We start from the raw sequence: 24,129 nt of genomic DNA, 5'->3' as shown, positions 1-24,129 counted from the left end.
GTGTTGAAGCATCGGGCCCTAGTTAGTTCTTTTTCTGTGACATAGGAACAATTGGATAAAAGGATGAATCATACAGGGAAGGGGCTTCTTCTCTTATGTGCCAGTTTTCAATAAACTGGTCTGTGTGAATCCTCTGGTAGGACTTGAACTATTTTGTACACATTGTTATGAGGTTGCAGTGTAGCTCAGGGGTAGAGCTCTGCATGCATGAGGGGCCTTGTGTTCAGTACCCAGCACCAAAAGGAGCTGCTTTTGGATTCATGGATTTAAACATACTTGATGGGTTCTAGATCACCGAGCAGTTCTCAACCTCATGTAAAGCTCAATGTTCCCCACTTGACTAGTATTCCTGTGGCTTCTAAATCTGTGGCGTGGCCTTGCTTGCTGGAGTTAAGCGATACTTGGTTGTTTGCTGATCCATTCATTTCTTGGAGAATTCTGGTCTCCTTTAATGAAAAGTATTTTAAGATCTTTATTTAGGTACTGCAGATAGTCATTGCTATGAGATTTTTAGTCATTACTATGTTGTCCTTTTCAGTGGAACAAGCTAGAGAGGGGCTTCAATAATGTAAATTCACTTGGATGTAGCGAATCAAATTATGGATTACAGGTTGCCTTTTTAAAATAACCTAATCACTTATACATGTCTGTCCTTTCCACATGGGGGTATTCCTTCTCTAGGATACATTATGGAATTAGACTATTCCTCTGCTGGGTCAATGAGATGGCCTAGTTTAGGGAAAGGTACCCGCTGCAAAGCCTGGTGGATGACCTGAGTTTGATTCCTAGAAATCATATAATGAAAGTGAAGAACCAGCTGCTGCAAGTTATCCTCTGGCCTCCACACTCATGCCTCCCCTCCCCCATGTGCATGGGCTCACACACACATGGAATAAATAATGTTTTTAATTATAAATACATTAAAAAGAATATCCCATAGTAATGTCTTAATCCTGCTTTAACACTGGTACCTGTGTTGGAATAATACTGCTATTTTTGCCAATACAGTTTGACACAAATGTTTTTAATTATAAATACATTAAAAAGAATATCCCATAGTAATGTCTTAATCCTGCTTTAACACTGGTACCTGTGTTGGAATAATACTGCTATTCTTGCCAATACAGTTTGACACACAAGACTGTCTCCCATTCTGCGTTCCTTCTTCAGTAGTTAAACTGTGTCTACACATCTAGTCTGTCAGCATTCATAAGACTCTGCTCCTAGCCTGACCTGTATTATTGGTTCTTTAAACACACACTTATAGAACCCTGTCCTTCAGTCAGTGTCCTCAAAGCCCCATCAAAATATTTCTGACTTCTTTATTTGTCCTCTTTCTACTTGAAAATCTGGATATGAAATCTTTGGCTCATACTTTCTTACCTGAATATGTTAATGATTCTTATATCAAATCATTTTTCCATCCTTCTTAGAGGATAGTAACAATCTGATTTTCTCCGTATGTGTCACATGTTTTTTGCCTAGGTGCTCAAAGGATGTTTTTAACTCCAAATGTTTTTAAAGAGTATGCCATATGGTTGGTTGTTGTGGGCTCACTGTCTATTTAATAACATAGTGACAAATAGTTTCGGCTTCAGAAAAACGTTCTTGAATTGCAATTCTTTGTATTTTCTCTGTTCTCAGGCTTTGGTTTTCTTCTTCAACCCAGTTGCCATATCATACAACTTCCTTGCCCAGGGTCAATATTTGTCACTTTTGATATTCCTTTGCCCAGCCATCTTCTCTGGGGCACATTTCTCTTATGTGTTTGTTCCGTTTTGCTTTCTGTGATTATTTTTCCTGCCTGTTCTGAGTTTCACTTGTTTTACATTTTTAGTTTTTTTTTAAGCTAAGGCCATGTTTGGAAGACCACATTGGCCTCAACCTGCATCTTGCGCCTCGGTCTCCTGAGCTGAGATGGCAAAGGGGCCGCTGCACCGACTTTGTTTTTTCTAATTTTGACTGAAGTTCTTTTGTGTTTTGCATCATTTCCTCAGTGTGTTTATCTTGTTTGTTTAATTGAAACATCTTTCTGCTCTGCACTGATTATCTATAGGAAGTTACATTCGTGTTTTCTCATGGGATTTGACATCCGTATTTTTTTACTTGCTCAGTTTTTTCCCCAAGAAATTTTTACTTTCAAATGATGTTTCTTGCTAGGCTTTGTGGCACACTCCTTTAGTCCACGCACTCAGGAGGCAGAGGTGGGCAGATCTCTATGAGTTCAATGTGTGCTTGGAATACACAGTAAGACCATTTCTAAAAAAAAAAAAAAAAAAAAAAAAAAACTAAGAAAAAAAATAGACTCAAAAAAACCTTTTTAATTATATTTTTATACTGTTTTTATGCCTTATTAAAATGTGATGCTTGTTAAGAGATTTTTTTTTTTTTCCTACCTCTGATTCTATCTGGCTCTTCTTTCTCCCTCACCCCTGTTCTTCTATTCTTGTTTCTTCTCGCCTTGCCCTAGGGAAGATCTCAAGTTAACAGTTAACCTTAGATTGGAAGATCCAGATGCTGAAGCTTTTCCGGCCCCTGACGCCCACCTGCTCCTGCTAGAGTTACTTGCTGTCCTCAACTGGCTCAGTTTTCCTTGGACCTTTATGCTGACTTGCCTCTAATTCTAGAAAGCATACTCCTCCCAATCAATTACTCAGCCCTCCTGTTCCCTACGGATTTTCAGGCCCTTGGAAGGAAGGGTGAAATTTGTCTCTGCATGTCCAGTAGAGCCCAACTGAAGCATGTGAAGACCCTCTAGGCAGGAAATTTTACCTATTCTTTGGGATTTTCTGATCCAGTCTGTACATATCACATGTTGCCATGACATTTTTTTCCTCTTAATGAAAGATAGATATCCACCTGAGTATTTTGTTTGCTTTATTCCAGTGGAGATCCTCCAGGGTTTGGTGAGTGGAAGTCTTGGTGGCACACTCGGACAGTCCGTCAGCAGCCCTGTTGAGCAGGAAGTCATGGCTGGCCCCATTTCCTTGCCCCGGAGAGCAGAGACCTTTGGAGGATTTGACTGTCATCAGATGAATGCTTCCAAAGGTGACCCACCCAGTGTTCCTTTGCAGCTCACTGTGACCTGGATTCTGGTGGCTCCGTCTCCTCTGTCCCTTCATCAGTAAATGTCTTCATGAGAGTCTCAAACACTCAAGAATTCCTGTCAGAATCATGTTCGTTTGGGACAGTAAGCTTTTTTTCTGCTCCTCAGCTGAGCTTACTGTAGCCAGAGGCCTTGAGCAGCTCTAATCTGAAAAGTTGATGTCCAAACTGCTCCATAGTTCAGAACGTTCTGACATGTCACCGTTGCAAACCCCACACATGAAAAGTTGCACGGAGAACACAAGTGGGCTCAGAACGTCGTATAACATTTTTTCCAGGCTGTGTGCAAAAGTGTCTGTGAGACATTCAATAATTCTGTGTCTGGACAGAGCCGCATCTTCCAAGTATCTTATTATTACATGGATTCAAAGATCCGAAGCTCAAATAAGGGGTGCTAAGCTGTGTTGGTGTTTGTTTCCTTCTGTTTGGATTTCGTTAAGCTGTGACTCGTGGCCGAGTGCCACTGAGTGGTTTCCTGGGTTTTTTTTGTTTTGTTTTGTTGTTGTTTTTTTAATCTTTGGTATTAACAGAATTCAGAAGTATTAATACCCCTCAACTGTCTGTATGTTTTCATCTGTTTGTGTTTTGTTTAGGAGGGGAGAAGGAAGAGGGTGACGACGGCCAAGATCTTAGGAGAACAGAATCAGACAGTGGTCTGAAAAAGGTAAGATTTTCTAGAAAAACACTCGAGTCTGTGAACCTCCTGGCACCTCCTTGGACTTCGTTACCCTTTTGAAGGATCTTTCCTTGATCTGGCTCAGGAATCAGCTTGCCACTCATAATGAAACTTCATTTTCTAGGGAAAGCACATTCTTAGAGCTAACCATACAGTTGAGAGGATCATATTATTGGTGCTTTGGGCCTCCTGGCTCAGAGTGTCCTCTTTACAGCCGCAATTCTGCTGGGCCCTGGCAAGACCAGGTTCATTAAACAGCCTGTGTGGTGCCCCCATGCCATCCCGATCCTGCTCCACAGGGTTGTTGGGTTTTTTGTTTTGTTTTTAGTAAAAACTAGTTCACCTTCTTCTCTTGATGCCCTCCAGGAAAATGCTATGGTGGAAAAAAGGAAAGCAGAAGTACAATGTAACTTAGAAACTCATCGAGTATAGTTTTTACATCAAGATTTTCATTTTTAATGCATTTTTGTTATTTTATAGGGTGGAAATGCTAACCTGGTATTTATGCTTAAAAGAAACAGTGAGGTAAGGATTCCTTGAACTATCTAGAATATTTATTGGATTAAGAATATTTTTGTTTTGCTGTTACAAGTATCTTGTGGCTTTAATATTTTATAACTGAAGAGTATACCTGTACATTTCCTGGGTGTAAGACACTGTCTTGATACTTTGCCAGAGTGTTGTATACTATGACTGGATCTCTCTGATTCTCTCTCTCTCTCTCTCTCTCTCTCTCTCTCTCCCTCTCTCTCTCTCTCTCTCTCTCCCCTCTTTCCCTCCCTCTCCCTCTCTCTCTCTCTCTTTCTCCCTCCCTCTCTCTCTCCTTATGTCATTTTTCAAGACAGGGTTTCTCTGTGTAGCCCAGGCTGTCCTCGAACTCACAGAGATCCGCCTGCCTCTGCCTCCTGAGTGCTGGAATTAAAGGCGTGGGCCACCGTATAGCTTTTAAGTCCCCTTGGTGCCTTCAGTCTGGGCCCACTGGGTATAATCTGTAGCACCTTTTCCTGTAGGGGAAAGGATCCCAGTGGCCCCAGGTCTAGCGCCTGTGAGTTAAACTTGTGGCAAATTCTCCTTAGTAATTTCTTAGCCTTACTGAGTTGACCTCTTTGGACCCTTCCTTTCCTGCAAGGGAGCCTGAAGTCCTCCCCGTGGAGAATCAGACCTGGGCTGGGCTGTGTTGCTCCTTCCCTCCCTGGGGTGCTGCTGTCACTGAGCCCCACCCCTGATGCCTGTTGGAATCAGCTTCTGGGTCACTGCTCTCTCCTAGACAGGCGCTCATGCTGAGCCTTGCTTTTGTGTCCTGCACACTTGAACCCAGGCTTTTCCAGGTGTTTCTCAGGGCTGTTTCCTGCATTTCATTCTTCCTTGTTGTGTTTATTAAACTCCCGGGAGTTTTGTTTTGAAATTTTAAACGACTTCCTCCTCCCCATTCCCCCTCAGACATCCAGAGGATGTTGTTGTGTGTTTGTTGGCAGAGGAGTTTGCTGAGAGACTCCCCCTGATAGAACCAGGGCCTGGACCCTGCAGGCTGCTGCTCTGTATCTGTCTCCTGAAATGAGCTGTCAGCTGATTTTTTCCATGTGGCGAGGTCCCCTGTACTTACTGAGGAAGTCTGGTGGGAAATAGTGTGCCAGGCTTTCACACTGCCACTGCACAGCTGCAGTCTGCAGGCTTCTGAGCCTTCTGTTAAGATTCAGTGTGAGCGATAAGAAAAGGTTCCCAGAACTAAGCTTGGCTTAAGTGTTATAAAAAGAAAAATGTAAAGACTAGTAACAGAAATCAAATGAATTTAAGCCTAACCCATCACTGAAGAGTAATAACTGTTAAGTGTCTGTGTCTGCCCTTTTCTTATCCATCACATGCTCGTGTGGGTGACCTTCCAGAGGTCTCTCAACGTGTCAGACATTTTCCCAAGACACAGGAGCACAATGCCTGCCACTAAACAAGTGCATGGAACTGCTTCTGTCGGGTCCTGGAGTTGGAGCTTTCTGGTCGTTAATCCCTCTTCTGCTTCTTTGCACATTGCACGTATTACACCGCTCTTTGATTTTCTTCAACACATTACTTTGTGAAAGGAGCTAGTGTGTGGCCAGGTGTGGCCATCCAGCCTCATTCTCTTTCCCCAGCATTGAGCGCTACCATTTTAAATTGACATTTCAAACATTGCTTGACTTGTGCATGTGTGTATATGTGCTCTGTGGATTGAACCACAGCCTCAACCATTGAGCTATACCTCAGTCCCTGAAAACCTTTCATGTTTTATATAATTAGCTATTTGTATTTCTTCTGTAAATTGCTGATTTGTATTTCTGTCCTGTTTCTAAACTAGGATATTCCATATCTCTTCTTGTATTTTCTTCTAATTCTTTTATGATTTTTTTTTTATTTTATTTTATGTGTGTGGGTATTAGCCCCCTTAGTGCCTGCAGAGGTCAGAAGAGGTCAGTGTATCCCCTGAGACTGGAGTCACACAATTGTAAGCTGCCATGTGGGTACTTGGAATCAACCCCAGTGCTCCTACCCACCCAGCTGTCTCTCCAGCCCTTATACTTGGAATTTAAATGGGATGTGTTGTATTTTGTTCAGTGTGTGTACGAACCAGGGTTTCTAACTTAAAGTTTTCCAGAAATGAAGAGCGTTTTGGGGTTTTTTTTAGAGAAATTGAATATTTTTCCTTTGCCCTTGATTATTATTAATAAGCTTAGTATAAGTTTTCAGAGCATTCTTTTGTTTTAACTTTGAGGAATATACTATTTTTATGTCAGCCAATTTAGAAAGTGGAAGCTTTGTGTAGTGCCTTTTAATAGATGTATACACGTGGGCGCACACGCAGATCACTTTAGTCTTGGCTGCTTGCATTCAGTTACTCTCTTGGAGTCTTTCAATTTTAAAAGATGTCATTACAATGTAGTGTCTTGTTGTGTTCTGAAGATGTTACAACCATGTGGTGTTTTTGCGTCGGAAAAACTGAAATGACTGTTTATTCCTCTGCTAGCAGGTTGTCCGGAGCATTGTTCACCTCCACGAACTCCTGAGCATGCTGCAGGTACCTGTGCCCTTTTTGTCTGTGTGCTTACTCTTCAGAGAACACAGCACAGAGACTTTACTGACCTCTGTCTTCCAGATTTATAAGTTACTTGTTGGTAAATAAGCCGAAGATTAGCTTCTGGTTGAGAAAATGAAGACATACAGCGTGTGGTCCTTCAGGACCACAGTTAGAAAGCAGCTGCTTGACTCTCGGACCTGCTCCATAGTGTGGGGCTTTCACCAGGGGCTGTCTCACCTCAGAAAACCTTCCCTTATCTCTCCGTGGTGTTTGTATAGGGTGGCTCTCTCATACTCTCTGGTACTCCCCAGGGACCACTCTTTCTGGTCCCTTCCTTTCTTGAAGAATTTACCTGTCTCCTTCCTACCTTCTCCTTCCTGCACAGCGTACACACTCATCTCACCCCAAAGTACCACCAAGAATTCCAGAAACTGTATGCCCAGGGCTAGTGAGATGGCTCAGCAGGTCAACATGCCTGCCTTGACTACCCGAGTTCAGTCCTCGGGACCTGCGTGGTAGAAGGAGACAACGACTCCCACAGGTTGTCCTCTGACCTCCACACGTTCTCTTTGGCACACGCATGCATGCACACGCAAAATACATTGAAACTATTTTTTAGCTTAAAGAGAAAATAGATAACCAGGCTTGACAAAATTGAGTTCTCCTATCTTTGACACGGTTTGAGAACTGCCCAAAGTTGCCCTGGAGCATAGTGTGTTATAAGACCAAACCCTTAGAACAGGAGAGGGGCATCATTCTGTCCCAGTACCCTAGCGTGGGATCAGGGAAGGATCCCTGCAGGTGGCTTTTCTCCTGGGCCTGAGTTGCATGACTGTTCTCTCTACCGTGACAGGGTGTTGTGCTACAACAGGATAGCTACATTGAGGACCAGAAGCTGGTGCTGACAGAGAGGGTCCTGACAAGGAGTGCGTCTCGCCCCAGCTCTCTCATTGAGCAGGAGAAGCAGCGGAGCCTGGAGAAGCAGCGCCAGGACCTGGCCAACCTGCAGAAGCAGCAGGCCCAGCACCTGGAGGAAAAGCGCCGCCGTGAGCGGGAGTGGGAGGCCCGGGAGCAGGAGCTAAGAGACCGCGAGGCCAAGCTGGCCGAGCGGGAGGAGACGGTCCGCCGTAGACAGCAGGACCTGGAGAGGGACCGGGAAGAGCTGCAGCAGAAGAAGGGCACTTACCAGTGTGATCTGGAGAGGCTCCGGGCTGCCCAGAAACAGCTGGAGAGAGAACAGGAGCAGCTGAAGCGGGATGCAGAGCGGCTCAGCCAGAGGCAGATGGATCAGGACCTTTGCCAGGTACCTAAGAGCCTGTGCCGGGCCAGGAGACAGGGAGGAAGGGGCATCCTACTGTGAAGACCAGGCCGTGACTGAGGGTGATTATAGGAGCCACGTGGAAGAGAACCAGCGAGAGATTTCGTGTTGTACAGCAGCTTTGCCTTACCCTGAACAAGGGGAGGAAGGGAGTGTCACTCGAGGAGATTGAGGAGGGTGGCAGATGTGTTGAGATTGTAGCACAGAGAAATCAGTGGGTCCTTCAAGCTAGCAAACACTTTTCTCAGCCACCAGCCTGGGCCAGAGTAGCCTCAGCATGCCTGAGAGAGTAGCAGTGAGCCCTGGTCCTGTAGCACATGGTAGATCAGGCATGTGTCCCCACAAATAGGAAGCATACCAAGGACAGAGGAGCCCTTCGGACCTACATGCCTGTGGTCAGGAGACAGCAGGATTAGCTCTGCTACAGGATAAAGAACCTGTTGAGAGGATCAGCGGAGGTCAGAGACAGGTGGGAGAGCCCAGCAAGTGATAGAAGGTGGTCACAGATGAGGTCTGGGCAGGCATATTCAGCACCTGCACTCTGTGTAATGCATGGTTTGGTTTGGTGCTCTTTCGTGCTCTTCTTTTCTCAGTAGCTGCTGCTTGTTCAGGAAGGCTTTCTGTCCTTTGACATGCTGAGTCTCATGTTACTGTAAAGAGATAGTGTGTGATTGTCCTGGACCACGGGCACGGGAGGCAGATAGATAGTTTGGTAGTGGGTACATCTCCCTGTCTTTTAAAACTGCTGTCACGTCACCCTTTACTTGACCTTGGACCCTGAAAGGAAACTGATGTCTCCCAGGGTCAGGCGGTACTGCCTTTTCAGAAGAGCTTCTCAAGTCCATAGCAGGGAGCAGCCAGTGGCTCTGTTGCATTTTCCAGCAGAAGGGTGGATCCACTCACACCCCAGTAAAATCAGCAGAATTTTGATAAGGGAGGGTTGGTTCTCAGGCAGCAGAGAACAAAGGCGGGATGATGCTCTTCTGGAACGCTCAGGCCAGGTCCATAATCTCTGCCCTGAAGTGATATCTGCCCTCTTGTGTGAATGGATCTTTAAATGGGCCACTATCCTGTTTCTTCAGGGAGTGGGAGTTCTTTTTTGAGTTGCCTCATCAAAGATAAGAATGGGCTTGAACATGCTCATAGATAGTACTTGAGAAGGAGCAGTTACGTGCAGTCCTGTTTACAGTACGTTCTTTAGAGTGTGGCTGCTGAGATGCTGACGGCTTCACATTTTAAATGCCTTCTCTTGAACATATGCAGGTTTCGAATAAACATGCCAAGCTGATGCGAGTCCCGTCCTTCTTGCCCAATCCGGATGAGTTCTCCTTGCCATCTGCCCCTTCCATAACCAAATCAGGGTCACTGGACTCAGAACTCTTGGTGTCTCCTAAAAGGAACAGCATCTCTCGGACACACAAAGATAAGGGGTCTTTTCATATACTGAGTTCAACGAGCCAGACAAAAGTACCAGAGGGGCAGAGCCAGGCCCCACCCAGCACCTCCACTTCCACCCGTCTTTTTGGGTTAGCTAAGCCAAAGGAGAAGAAGGAGAAGAAAAAGAAGAGCAAAGGAGGCCGCTCTCAGCCTGGTGGTGAGTTGTCCCCATGGCCATGGCATCTGTATTCTACAAGAGAGGGTAGTGACGGACTGGGAGAGAAAAAAACAAAACCGGTCAGATGTACAAAAGCCAAGCTGCCCCCTGCCCACTAGACCCACTTGCTGACAATACTTGTTGCAGGAGCTGCAGAGATGACCCAGTTGGTAAGGTGCTTGCCATTCAAACATGAGGACCTCAATTCTATCCCTAGAGGTGGGAGGCAGAGGCAAGAGAATCCCTGGAACTTACCCACAAGCTAGTGTAGTCACATTGGTGAGCTCCGGGTTCAGTGAGAGACCTGTCTCCAAATTAATAATAATAATAATAATAATAATAATAATAATAATAATAATAAGCCTCTGGCATCCATGCACGTGGAGACACATGGAAAGAATGCTTGTGCAGGGCTGGAGAGATGGCTCTGAGGTTGGAGTCACTGCCCTTGCAGAGGGCTCAGGATCAGTTCCCCACACGCACATAGCAGCTCACAACCACCTGTAACTTCAGTTTCAGGGGATCTGATGCCCTCTTCTGATCACTGTGGGCCGAATGTATGCATGAACCTGTTGTACATAACGTACATGCAGGGAAAACATGCATACTGTTTTTCAAAAAGATTGCTTGTGCAATCCAAGACCCAGTGTTCTGGGCCTCCTGCATGTGGAGTACAGGTTTCATTTCTGAAGCGTTCTCCCAATTGAGGAACTAACTCACCTAATGGAAGTCATCCAAGCCCTCACTGTCGTGCTAGGCTTACTCTAGTAACCAATACAATGGCAAGATTGGGTGTTGACCTTCCAGATGTATAAGCAGGTCATCTACTCATTTCCCTGGGAGAAGTTAGGAACTGGAGCTGAGAGGTTCTCTAGGGTGCTCACAGAGCCTCCTTGTTTGGATTCCACATTGTCCAGAATCCCTTGCTATGTCTGCCTTCACAGTAAGACTGAACCCTGGCTTCCGTGTGGGAGATTTACATTTCTTAGGCCTATTTATAAACATGAACACTAGTGCTGTGTGAAGGTTATTCACTCTGCAAACTAATCAGTATGTGCCAAGAACCCCAGTCACCTGTCTGAACACAGAAACTTGACAGGACAGGAAGTGACGTCAGGAGAGCCATGTTTTCACTCTCGGTCTCACGGTTGCAGATGGTCCTGCTTCGGAAGTGTCAGCCGAGGGTGAAGAGATCTTCTGTTGACCCGATTCCTGACTCTGCCAGGGCAGCCACCTTCCAACCCTGACCCGACAGCGGTGTGGCTGCGGCACTCGTGCTGCCCCTGAGCACGAGTCTCTTACACTGGACGCCCACTGCCCCTCAGCGTCCAGTCCTCCTGAGCTATCCCAGGTCCTGGGCAAGACACTGAAACAGCTGCGTGTCGGGGTGGAGAAGGACGCCCGGACTCCACTTCCGCCGTGATCCGTGACTGCCCGGGACTTGGGTGGGCCTGGCCTTACTCAGGGTGTTCCACGGAAAGTAGTGGCCCTAGACGTAGGAAGTAGTTTGAGACGTGTCAGGATTCCCTAGAGGCTCCAAGCGTTTCTCCAAGTGAGGTCTGAAACCCTGCCTTGTCTTTGGGGGAATACAACCAGAACCCAAGAGCAGGTAGTGTAGACTTCATCTGCATACAGTGACCATCTGCATGTCCACACGGAGTACGCCAGCTGTGTACTCATCAGGATAGCCTAGGCCAAGAGCAAGCGCCTGACTGGCCAGGTGGCATGTGGAGATACAGTATTTCACCCTGCGGTCCTCCGAGATCGGGTCCCTTGAAACAGCCCCTGCGCACACACCACCCCTCTTTGTATGTGTCCCTCATTTTATTTTAGGAAGAACAACAGGATGTTTGTGGAACCAGCGAGAGGCCTGATGTGTACAAAAAACAGGTAGTCTACACCACCTGGATCTCTATTCTAGGCTGACTAACTATCTCACACTTCATATTCAAATCAGGAAGAAACATCCTGCTGTCCTAGGTGCCTGTCGAAATGCTCTGGGCACAGAGGAAGTAGAGAGGACTCGTCACCACTGTCCTCAGTATGACACTTTCCAGTTGTTACTGGACCTTCCTGTGGGAAAGCATGCACCCTGTTGGTGCTCCCAGCCCCCTGCCCAGGACTAGTCTGTCCCCTGAGGCCTCTCCATGCCCTGCTTTAGGATTACTGGCTGAAAAGTAGATTCAGGTGCAGGAGTTAAGTCTGTCTGGTGGTTTTGCCAATACAGACAGGGGAGCTGGCCCTGAAGCGTGGCTGGGTGCCCTCTCTTCGGTCACGAGGCCTCCTCATAGACGGTTTTCAGATGCAGTCTGCTTGGTTGTGCTCTCACCTTGAAGCCTGACTCTCCTCTCGCCCTCCATCTCCATGTGTTGATCTCTGCATGCTTGAGGCTTTCACCAGCTCGTGTGTGCAGGACAGTTCATTGGTAACGGACCCTCGAAGGCTCACGTACCTGTCCCTCGGGGTACTCCCCGTGAGGGGCATGCCCTCCGAAGCACGGGGCTTTGAACAGAGTTGTGCAGAGACAAACCTGTGACTTGGTGCTTGCTGATACCCTGCAAGCTGGACTTGCAGATATTTATCTTTCAGTTTACTTGAAAGAGTTCTGGGTGAAATTTGTTAGCCTAAATTTGTTTTATTTATTTTGTGTTTGTGCTCTGTTTTTATTTTATTTTATTTTGAAAGTGAACCAGTACTGGCCCAACAGTTTGAACCATCTTCTCAGTACAGAGAATGAAGTGTCTGTCCAAGTGCACGAAGGTCCCGAGGGGAACTCGAGGGTGGAGGTGGGAGCTGTACCCTTCCCGCCCGGGCCCTTTTTTTTTTCATAAGGAATGTGTTCGTCCTTCTTTGGAGATTTTAAAAGTTGCCCATCGGCTACCTTTGCCTCTTTTTGATAAAGCCGGTTTGGCTCTTTAAAGTCTGATTTTTTTTTTTCCCCACTAAAACTATGATGTACTTCCCTCAAGAACCTTAATAGCAAGAAGTTAGTTGCTTCCTCCTCCAAGTCCAGACTGCTGTCACAGCAGAGCCTGTTGTGCCCCGGACCCCCACAGGGTTTCCCTGGCAGTTCTGGACCCTGCCCCTGAATGCCCCTCGGAGAGGCTGCACCCTTCTACAGCAGAGGAGCCCGTTCGCTAGGACGGAAAGGGTCCGATTACCACCTAGACTTGCCAGCCAATCAGACCAAACCCTGCCCTCTTCCCTGTGCAGAGGGAGGCTAGTGACTCCTCCAGGCTCTCTGACATGCCCAGGGAGCCACTGCACACCCCGGGAAGCTTCACTCCTGCCCTCAAGTGTCCTCCCAACCAGGTGCAGGAGTTGCTTTGGTGGTTTTTAAAAACCAATTTCACTTCTACCCTCACTCCCCAAAACAATGATCAGTGACAGCTGGGAAAAGTTCAGGTCACAAGAAAGTAACCCTCTGAGTTCCCCTAAGCTGCCCAGCCTCCTCCAGGAAGAGAACCTTTTGCCAAGAACTGACCTGCTGCACCGTCTGGCCCCTCAGAGCCTGCTGCACTTTGGGAATTGCTGCTGTGCCTTTGCTTAGGACCCTGGAGATCGCTTCAGCCGAGTCCACAGCCTTCTGTGGGACTCTCAAAGAGAAGGGTAGTTTTCCAGGGACCAGGACTCTGTCCTGTCCTGTTGTCCATACATCAAGCTAAAGAAACCGCTACTCTGGGGGACGTGTGCAAATTGGCCCCAGCATTGTGGAATCCAGTGAACTTTCTAGAAGATTGTATCTTCTCTCAAAAATTATAATCATCTCAGTAGTTGTCGTCCCATCTGGGTGACATGTGCACTTTAAATGACCTCTCATCAGCTGGCTTCATTTTTTGAGACAATCAAAGGTGTTAACTGTTTTCTTAGAAGATGGGGAGGATTAAAATAAAAGCATGCCAGCATGCCCCACCCCACCCCATGAGAGTCACCCGCAGGAAAGCCCTCCCCAAGATTGATTTTTCGAAAGGTACGAATTGAATCTTCTGAGGGTCACACCACTAACACTGCCCCTGGCGAGTCCCTCCCCGCCCCCGCCTTGGTTTCCTTCACTGCCTCGTATTAGCAGTAAGCACAGATGTTGAACTCCTTGGGGTGATGTTAGCATGCACAGGCTTAGGAAAAGGACGGAACCTTGGCCCGTAGGCCAGAGCTCGCTCAGAGTCGCTCTCTATACAAGTCTTTAGTGTTTCCTTCTGTCCCCGAGGCTCTCTTGGCAAGGCTTTTGGTGTTTCATGGGACTCTGACCTGTGCCCAAAAGACAGTCGTGGAGAGTGGGCTTCCGTGCCTGGACATCTGTGCATGGGTGCCTCTGGGTGAGACAGCGACCCTGGCCATCCCTGCAGAGACCAAGGGCACAGTGGGTTTGGCTCCTTGTCTTCTTTCATGTAGCATGACATTCCTAGTTAACCAGAGCTTCGGAGTCTGTCACCTGCTGGCCAGGTTTAGAAATGCAAAGTATTCTAACGCTGCCATAAAAGGGGGAGAGGTGGCAGCAGAGGCCTTTTCCTGCACTCCTGACGACGTAATTTGTCAAAAGATTGACAGGTCCTGAGTTACTTCTCCATCTCATTAAGGTGTAAGGTGGGCGGCTCCCACCGCTTCAAGTGTGTCCTTCCTGGAAACCAGACAGGTGCCACTGCCACAGTCCTGCCACAGTCCCGAGGGCCTCTGCAGGCAGCACAGAACCCATGCCTTAGACCCTCTAACGTCAGCAGTCCTGCCCTGCTTGCCAGCTGCTGGCATGGGCCTACCCAGTCGGTTTGTCTCAGGTTCCCTCCTGAGGCCTGGGCGCTACAGAAGGTGGGCAGGATACACCTATACCTCTGTTCTTGTTGTCTCCAAATGCTGTATGAACATTTCTGTACTAAGCCCTATGAAATAAAAAGTTGGGTTAAACCCAAGCGCTGTATAGTAATTTGTAATTATGTATAAAAGTGAAACAGTTTTGAACTGTAAAGATTTTCAATGTGTTTTCTGGAAATTTGCCACAACATACTGGCTTTGTATTTTATTTATCATCCTTTGTAGTTACTGGCTTCAGACTCTTGTAAAGTCCCCCTCAGACCTTTCAAAAATAATAAATTTCCTTTGAAATCTTGATCTCTGCCATGACGTATTTGTGGTAAAGAAGTAACCCCCTCCCCACCTGGGCAGGAGCCATCTTCTTCCCAGTAGAGCTGTTCCTGTGCTGGTGAGATCAGGGGTGCAAGGAGGAGAGGCCCTCAACACCGAGCAAAGCCCGGAGCCGGCCCCACACCTCCAGGCTCCCTGAACCCATCTGCCCTAAGTCAGAGTCCAAACCACACTTCCATGAAATCAACACAGAAAGGTTCAAGCTCCCGTGCCATCTACACGCTACCTCCTACTTGACTTCTGTCCGATCTCCCCTCAACCCCAAGCAGCTGCTGCAGAACTAAGAGCAAGTCCTGTCTCATGGAACACTGCAAGAGTGGGGGGTACCAGGTATGACTGGCTGGTCCACACACTCAGCAGGGGCTGCTTGCTGTCCCCAGCCCTGGCTTACTACTGCTATGAGTCTCATCCTACTGGATCAGCAAAAAGACCCTTTAGTCCCTTTGGGCGCTAGGGAACTATACCATTTGGTGGTACAGAAGCCAGCCGTGGGGAAAACTCCCTGGGATCCCAGCTCTGCCCACCTCATTCCCAACAACCAGCAAGGAAAGAACCCTGCCAGGCATGAACTTGGAAGTGCATACATTTTTGAGCAGAGGCATGTGTAACCTTAGCAATAGTTAGCCCACCCCCCCAAGTCCTTGGGATACTCACCCCTTTTCAATATATTCTGCCCTTGACCCTCATTGTGCTCCAGCCCCTCTCCAGTTGAGCAGCCAGCTTGGCTCATCTGTCCCACCCTAGTGGGTCCGGACATGCTCAGCCTGCCAAACAGTGGTTCCCATAGAGCCCCTCACCTCCACTGTAGCTGGTTCTGTGCCCCCAGACAGGCTTTTGTCTGGGAATCAAGGCTGACGTGGGGGGTGGGGGGGGCGGGGAGCACCACACAAAAACAGGCACAAAGCAGAGGGCCCCAAGAATCCTGGGTGGCCATTCTGTGGGGTGGTACACCCCTGCTGACCGCTAAAGGAAGCCATTGTGCATAGGACCTTCCACCACAGCACAAACCTGATGCTGTGTGACAGTGGCCATCGCTGTTGGAAGGTCCCCATCCCAAGGGACTGCCCATGGCAAGGGTAGCCAGTTGTGTCCTTTCTATACCCGCAGTGAAGGCTCAGCCTAGAAAGCCAGTGTGACTGGCCCACACAGCTAAACAGAAACCTAAGCCCACAGGGGGAAGGGGACATTAGGAAGCCACAACGACTAAATATCCAGGGAAGAAAGTGTGCACATGAGAAAGGCAGATTGATGGGCCTGGTCTTAAGATTTCCTTGACAGCAACAACAGAAGAACCGAGCCTAGAACCAGTACCTGTGGTACATACAGCCCTAGGGCCTGGAATCTACCTCTCAGTCCCAACTGTTCTGCCACCCCAAGGGTGCCCCTGAGGCCTTAGGGTGCCAAGTGGTGACAGGGAGGGGCCTGGGAGGGAGTGGTGAGTGCCCTAGATTAGAGGAATGTGGGCCAGGCACCGCCTGCAGCGAGCGCCTCTCTGGGGCGGTTGCCAACAACTCCCTCCAGCGGCTCTGCCATCCCTGGGTATCCAAGTTACAGCTCCCTCACCTGCTTTCATATGGTAATTACTCCACAACGCTGGAATAGTCAGGAAGCCGGGCTTCTCTTTGCAACTCCTCCCAGGGAACAGTCCACCCAGCAGGGAGCTTCTCGAAACAGCCAGCTGAGAGAGAGCTAGACCTCCTCTCTCTCCTTTATCTTCTTGGAGCCTTCCTGAACTGGCCACCCTGCCCAGCCTCTGAACGAAGTGGGGCCAAGGACCACCTCAAGCTATGATCCCAAGCTTTGCCTGCATCCCTAGGAGGAGGATGCTCACCTGAGCCAATGTTGCCTGTCCTGACAAGAGCCCAGCAAATGGTGAGAAACTGGAGGGCCTGGCTGGTGTACCATTCTTTACACGCGACCACAGAATGAGTGATGGGACAGTGCAGACTGGACCAGAGAGACTGGGCACAAACCAGCCCTGCCCCGTCACAGCAGCTGACCTGGAGTGTTGTGGGATATTTTGATCGCACTCTGACACTCCTGAGACCTGCCAGTAAAGTTTACTTTGAGTCAGAGGATGGAGCTAACTACTCGCTGACCCCATGCTGCGGGCCGCAGGAATCTATCCTAAGAACTCAGCTGGTTATGGCAAAGCCACTACCTGGAGGGATCAGGGAATTCCTCCAGAGGAAGCCCAATCCCAAGGAGTTTTTGGTGTTACTTGGCTTGTTATATATCAGCTGTCTTCTGTTATGAAAATCACGTGTGCCTTCATAGTTTTCCCAGTTGATTTTTCCTAAGAAGGACTAACAGTGTGGACTGATTACTCTCTGGACATACACATTCCAGGTATTTGGAGAACAGCCTCAGGAAAGGCTTTCTCTGGAATCAGATATCTCCCTTGGCCACTTTCAAGGACTAGCAGTAATAACAGTCCACATGCAAGTCTCCTGATTTAAGGTAAATTCCACAAGGAGACACCACCTAGGTCAGGTGGACGTTAAGTAATAGCTTTGCACAATTCAGCTCGGACCCTCCTTTCTTACAGCCTTACTAACTTTATAGACCGCTAACTCCTTACCTAACCACTTCTAGGGATATTTAGATAACCTTCTGCACTGACAGCTATGCTCAGCCAGAACCCCAGTTCAAGCCTCCCTGTAATTATCATCATTGGCAGCATCTGGCCAGGTCCATCACCGGATGGAGGAAAGTACCTTATCAGAGATACCTCTGTATTCTCTAAGAACAGACTTAACCATCCAGGCTACCTGTTTGAGAAGGCCTGGCAGATGTGCCAATTAAGCCTTACTTCCTCCTTTCCCAAGCCTTACCTCCAGTTCCAGATCTCCCTTTAACTATCACCAGAGGCATCTAGCTGTACACAGGTTGCCTAGCAACTGAGCACACTTTCCCCCCACCCTGCAGAAAAACGGCAGATAGCTTGGACGGATAGGAGCCACAGGAAAAAAGAAGACAGTTTTATTTTCTCCCATTGACCTAGCAACTTATAGATTCTTAACATTTTCTACTAATCACGCTTAAGACTATAGTTGAGCACATAAGATTCCCTCTTCTTAGATATTACCCAAATTTAGCCTTTAGTTCATTCATTTCCCCATTGGTCACTTCCCTTTGGGGTTGCAAATGATAATTAACGGTTATTGGCTCCCTATGTGATTCTTATCACCCCTCCATTTGACTGTGGAAGCCTGGCTTTATATACCAGGACTTCCAGGGCATGGAGGGACGGAGAAGAGAAAAGAGAATGGAAGAACTAGATGGGTAAGAACTTGAGAGGAACAAACAGATGGGGAAGAATTAGATGGGAGGGCTAGAGGAGAGCACCAGAGGAAGGAGATGGAAGATGAGGAAGAGTCAGATGGGGAAGTACTAGCTGGGGAAGAACAAGATGAAAAGGACCTAGATGAGGCAGAGTTAAGACAAGAGAATTAAGATAGAACTTAGAGGAAGCAGTAGATAAATACAGAGAGAAATCAGGCAAGAAAGGAGCTAGACATGAGAACAGAACTGAAGCTGGGTATAAAGAATGTTATGCCAGGGGAATTAAAGCAAGTGGACTATAGAGCTCGGTGTGCTGAGATTCTATTTCCTAAAAATAGTCCTCGCCGTTAGTAGTTCTCTCTCTCCTGAGCCCCTGGGATGTATAATATTAAGGCTGGTTCCTCTAATATTATACAAGAACCCAAATTAGCCATAAAGGCTTCGGAGGACCAAGGACATATAGAGAAATACAGGAAGGAGTAGGGAGGGGCTTAGAAAGATGCTTGGCCTTTTGGGGTCGAGGAAGGAGCGAGGGAGGAGGTCACTGGTCACTTCTCTGACACTTCTCTAATCGATCAGGTCTTTGCCCCAATATCTGACTCCCAAGTTTTTATTGATAAGGGAATAATTAGATAAACGCTCTGGACTCCAATGTAGGGCACAAGATCACGAGGCAGCCGCTTGCCCTGGGCTTTGCAGCCCCGAGTCACCATGGCCCTCCCTGCAAGTCTGGGGTTTTCCCGTTGCAGCCTCTCTGCAGCAGCTTCAGCTGCCACCCATCCCAGCCCCAAATGCTACAAGTGGCTGAGCCCCAAACGCCTCAGGAGTTAGCTGCCCACTGCCAGCCGGCTCTGTCATTCAAGCAGCCTGTGCCATCGCTTCCCGGAAACCTGACGGCTTCTTGTGAATGTCTCCCTGTGTCCGATTTTCAGATGGCTCACTCCCTCTCCCTATGGGTTGCAAGCTTCCCCTGGACCCTCTCCTCAGGCCACTGCAGCACTAGGTCAGCTGCCTCAACACCCACTCAGGCTTTTACTGCTGCTGCCACCACCACACACTCTCAGCCCCCAGCTACACGCAAGCCCTTGCTTGGCCAGTCTGTGCACCACCCACATTCTCTGCCCAGCCATGTGATGCAGCAATAGCTAGCCTCATACTTCATTGTCATCATCAGCAGACCTGGTGAGGTACCTGGGCATTCTTGTTTTTAAAAAATAGTTGATTTTTATTTAATGTTAATTGGTTTTTGCCTGCATGCATGTCTGAGGCCCTCTCTCATTAGCATTAACACGTATCAGATCCCATACAGGTCTACAAGGCCCTCTAGCACAAGATAATGATGAAATTGATCAGCTATTGATAGGAAATGTGCTCGAAGAATTTCATAAAAAACACATGTTAATAGCAAAGATTTGAAGAAAGATTTTTCTATCACTTGGCAACAAGCCAAGGAAATTACAAAGAAATGTCATACTTGTTTTTTGTATAACCAAACTCCATTACCTGCAGGAAGTAACCCAAAAGGTACTCAAAGAAATGAAATTTGGCAAATGGATATGCTTCATTTTTGCAGAGTTTGGAAAATTAAACTATGTGCACCATATCATAGATACATATTCAGGATTTCAATGGGTAACTAAGTGCTTTGAGTTCTGAAAAGGCTGATTTTGTAATCACACATTTGTTAGAAATTATGGCCATTATGGAGATACCTGTACAAACTAAGACTGACAATGCTCCAGCATATGTCTCTAGTAAAATGAAACCTTTTTTTTACATATTGCAACATCAAGTATATTACAGATATACCACACAATCCTAGGACAAGCAGTTATAGATATATCTAATCTCACTTTAAAATAGATGCTTAATGAACAGAAAAGGGTAATAAAGACCCCCAGAGACAGATTACACAATGCTTTATTAACTTCAAATGTTTTTAATGCTGATGAGATAGGAATGATAGCTGTGGAGAGACATTGGATGGTAGAAAAAACTGCTGAATTAAATCAGCCTGTACATACTTTAAGGATATGTTGACCTCAGAATGGAAACCAGGGTTGTTGTTGTTTGTTTTTGCTCTTTTGGGGGAGCTACCACCCAGCTCCCAAATATAAATCACATGGAGGCTTATTTTTAATTATGAATGTCCGACCTTAGCTTGGCTTGTTTCTTGCCAGCTTTCCTTAACTTAAATTGTCCCATTTACCTTTTGCCTCTGGGCTTTCCCAGTTCTCTTACTTCTGTAAATCTTATGCTTACTCTGTGGCTTGCTGTGTAGCTGGGTGGCTGGCCCCTGAAGTTCTCCTCCTTCTCTGGCTACTTCTTTTTCCTCTCCTCCCAGATTTCTCCTTTTATATATTCTCTCTGCCTGCCAGCCCTGCCTATCCTTTCTCCTTCCTTGCTATTGGATGTTCAGATCTGTATTAGACCATCGAGTGTTTTAAACAGGCACAGTAACACAACTTCACAGAGTTAAACAAATGCAACATAAACAAAAATAACACACCTTAAAATAATATTCTAGGTGCTGGAGAGATGGCTCAGAGGTTAAGAGCACTGTTTGTTCTTCCAAAGGTCCTGAGTTCAATTCCCAGCAACCACATGGTGGCTCACAACCATCTGTAATGAGATCTGGTGCCCTCTTCTGGCCTGCAGGGATATGTGCAGACAGAACACTGTATACATAATAAATAAATAAATCTTTAAAAAATAATAATAATAATATTCTACACAGGATATGTTACATTGGGGAAGAGGTTTTGCTTTTGTTTCCACAGGAGAAGAAAAGCTATGAATACTATCAAAATTTATAAAGATTAGATTCAAACAGGAGAGACCCCCTTGATTAGAAGAAGTGATAGTTCATCAAACAACATGGCCATTCAATTTAAACTAACTTATAAGACTAACAAATGCCGTTCATTTGATCAGATATAACCTGCCAGAAGGGAAAACTCCCTAAAGTGAGGGTTGGGGCAGGGTTTTGTTTCTGTCTTTCCAGGAGAATAAAAGCATCCAACTAAGGAATTTGAAGACCACTGGACAAATGAGACATCTGAAGAAGAAGATGGGAATCATCCAGAAAATATGTCCCAAGAAAAAGAGTAAATTGGCCTAATGGTACAGCACATTTCCAACAGGATAAAATTTCATAAATCTTCTTAAATGTTTATTTCTGCTCTTCTCTACAGATAATATAAGGCAAATGGTCTTTATGTAGTCCCAATAAAAATTAAAAATTAAAGCTGGCTTTGGAGTTGGAGCATGGCTCTCTCCTTCTCTAAACCCAAGCATGCTTGTCTTGTTAAAGGAAAATCCAAAATCTCTGTCTCATGTCAGAAGAACCACCTGATATGAGACAGAAGAAAAACCAAAATTAAGAGAGTATTCTATTGCCACTAATCTCATGATCCTTTGGTTTTATTTTGACTCTTTTAAAACTTTTCTTAAGGTATAAATATAACCTCAAAAAAATAAGATTATTATATACATATAAACTTTCTATTGTGATATTAATGGTCACACAGAGTACTAGCCAATTCTAGAAATAAACTTCATCCAGCTTCCTGTACATGATTTTAGGCTTGAGTCTGAAGCACATAACTAGGAATTACGTTTCTGTAGCCTGGATGTATTTAACAAATTGTAATCCTTTAACCTCTCCAAGATCTGCTGCAATATGGCATTTAAAAATGTTGACTTTTCTCCAGTGAACCATGACCATTCCTAACAGTGAACTTTGAAGTCTCCAAAAAGATGATGAGACCCCCACAATGCCAATTCCATTTGATTGTGGTAATGCCATTAAGCTGAAAAATACCACACAAAGTTCAGCTTTGGACTACACACTGCTCAGGACCATTTCAAGGCAGTTAGCTGAGATGGTCCAGCCTCAAAGACTACTCCAGCCAGGACTTCAGATAAGCTCAACACTTTCCCATCACACAGAGACTAAACAAGAAATAATACAGCTAGCTCTTTCAGAACTTGACCATTATCCCAACTTTCTCAAGGTCCCCTAAAGATGCTGTCACTCCCACACAACAGGAAGCAGTCTAGAGAATATGACACCCACATTCCCAAGAGGTGGGGTAGGTGGGTTTTGGTCATTATGGATGATTATCATTGTTTAGGATTGGTTAAGTTGTTGTTGGTCGTGGTCAGGGAGAAAGCTGAACAAAGGAGATTAAATTCAGAGATCTTGTTCTGAAAAGAAAAAGGGGAGTATAGAAATTATAGGATAAAAGGGTAGATTATTTAATCCACTTTTAAACAACAAAAAAAATCTATTAATCTCAAATATTTTACATTGGTATGGATTTTTGTGTATTGATACAAATTTAACATTATTTTGTTATTTTATATATATATTTGATTATTATAGATTACAGTTTTAAATGAGCTACATATATGTGTATATATATAAATATGTTTGATTATTATAGATAACAGTTTTAAATGAACTGCATAGGTACAATACCTTAAATAAGAGTAGAAACATCTATAATCAAACTTGTAGTCATTTAGCTATGTTTTCAAACATAAATATATTTTAAATAGATAGGTGGTCTTCAAACACTTCAGAGATCTACAGAATATGGCATTTAAGATGTTTTAATATCATAAGGCTTTTTACGACAGTGAGACACATCTGCTCCTGGCAGTACCAATCTACTTCAGAGAAGATGATGGGTATCAAAGAACCTCCATGTGGAGTTTCCTTTCTTTGTGGCAAAAATTAGCCACTGGGCAAGAAACTGTCCTTGCCTAGACTGCTGACAGTGTACTGTCCATATTGGACAAGCAGGACACAAAAGAAAGCTACTGCTGAACTTTGCCAAGATAAGATAGGGCAGTCCTTCAAAATTCCTACTTCACAGAAAAGTCTGTCAGATATTCTAGGCCTATAGGACAAAGATGGATACCCTATAGTTACAGAGGAAACTTGGGTGACTGTCCAGGCAGCCAAATGTCTCTATTGTTCCTATAGTTTTGGAAGTTGCTTACTCTGCACTTCCTGAAACGAGATAGTTATAGTTACAGTTTTTCTTGTTACCAAATTCAGAAAAGAAATTCACAAAATGGTATAAAGCATATAAGGTTGAAAGACATAAAAGCTTAAATTGTTTATCTAAGAAAATGTTTTGAGGTCTAAAAAGATAGTTTTGGGTTGGTAATGTAAGTTGGGATAGAATGTGAATTAAGTACAAAACTTTGGACTCACCAAAATGGATAGATAATGGAGTATTTTCTCTGAATTTACCAAATGCAAATCAACTGGACATTGTGAATATAATTCTTTTTTTTAATATATTTTTATTTTATGTGCATTGGTATTTTGCTTATGGAACTGGAACTGGAGTCTCAGACAGCTGTGAGTTGCCATGTGGGTGCTGGGAATTGAACTCAGGTCCTCTGGAATAGCAGTCAGTGCTCTTAACCTCTGAGCCATCTCTCCAGCCCCCTGTGAATATAATTCTTACCTGACAATTGTTCTTATTGTATATAGTTTTACTGTGTTTGAGTTAAAACCTTCCCTTTTTATCTAGACAAAAAGGGGGAAATGTGGGATATTTTGATCACACTCTGACATTCCAAAGACTGCCAAATTTTTACTTTGAATCAGAGGGCAGAGCTAGCTACTAGCTGACCAAAATTAGCCATAGAGGTGTGAAGGACTGAGGACATATAGAGAGATACAGGAAGTAGTAGGGAGGGGCTTAGAAAGATTCTGGACCCTTTTGGATCGAGGAAGGAAAGAGGAGGAGGTCACTGGTCACTTCTCCGCCACTTCTCTGATCAGATTCTTACCCCAGTATCTGACTCCTGACTTTTTATTTATAAAGAATAATTAGATAAACACTTCACTGAAGGATGCTGTATCCGGCTTCTGATGGCAAAGATCAGATGAGGAATGCAGAGGCCTTCTGAGGACCCAGAATGTGTTGTAAAGCATGTGGCCTAAG

General features: G+C 45.6%; 1 protein-coding gene across 2 annotated transcripts in view; it reads left to right on the top strand.

Annotated features, from left to right (window-relative positions):
* Akap13 (A-kinase anchoring protein 13) overlaps nt 1-12,220 on the top strand; it is a 219,744-nt gene extending 207,524 nt beyond the window's left edge. For both annotated transcript variants that reach the window (XM_059272911.1, XM_059272917.1), the window contains 7 exons: nt 2,887-3,048; nt 3,699-3,769; nt 4,262-4,306; nt 6,777-6,827; nt 7,681-8,130; nt 9,409-9,739; nt 10,894-12,220. In XM_059272911.1, coding sequence (XP_059128894.1) covers nt 2,887-3,048; nt 3,699-3,769; nt 4,262-4,306; nt 6,777-6,827; nt 7,681-8,130; nt 9,409-9,739; nt 10,894-10,943 — 1,160 coding nt within the window. In that variant the 3' untranslated portion in view covers nt 10,944-12,220. The remainder of the gene's footprint in view (nt 1-2,886; nt 3,049-3,698; nt 3,770-4,261; nt 4,307-6,776; nt 6,828-7,680; nt 8,131-9,408; nt 9,740-10,893) is intronic.
* The last annotated feature ends 11,909 nt before the right edge of the window (nt 12,221-24,129 follow it).

This window comes from Peromyscus eremicus, chromosome 1 (assembly GCF_949786415.1).
Source record: "Peromyscus eremicus chromosome 1, PerEre_H2_v1, whole genome shotgun sequence".
NCBI lineage: Eukaryota > Metazoa > Chordata > Mammalia > Rodentia > Cricetidae > Peromyscus > Peromyscus eremicus.
Note: the sequence above shows the minus strand (reverse complement) of the source record. Positions and strands in the feature narration are given on the sequence as shown.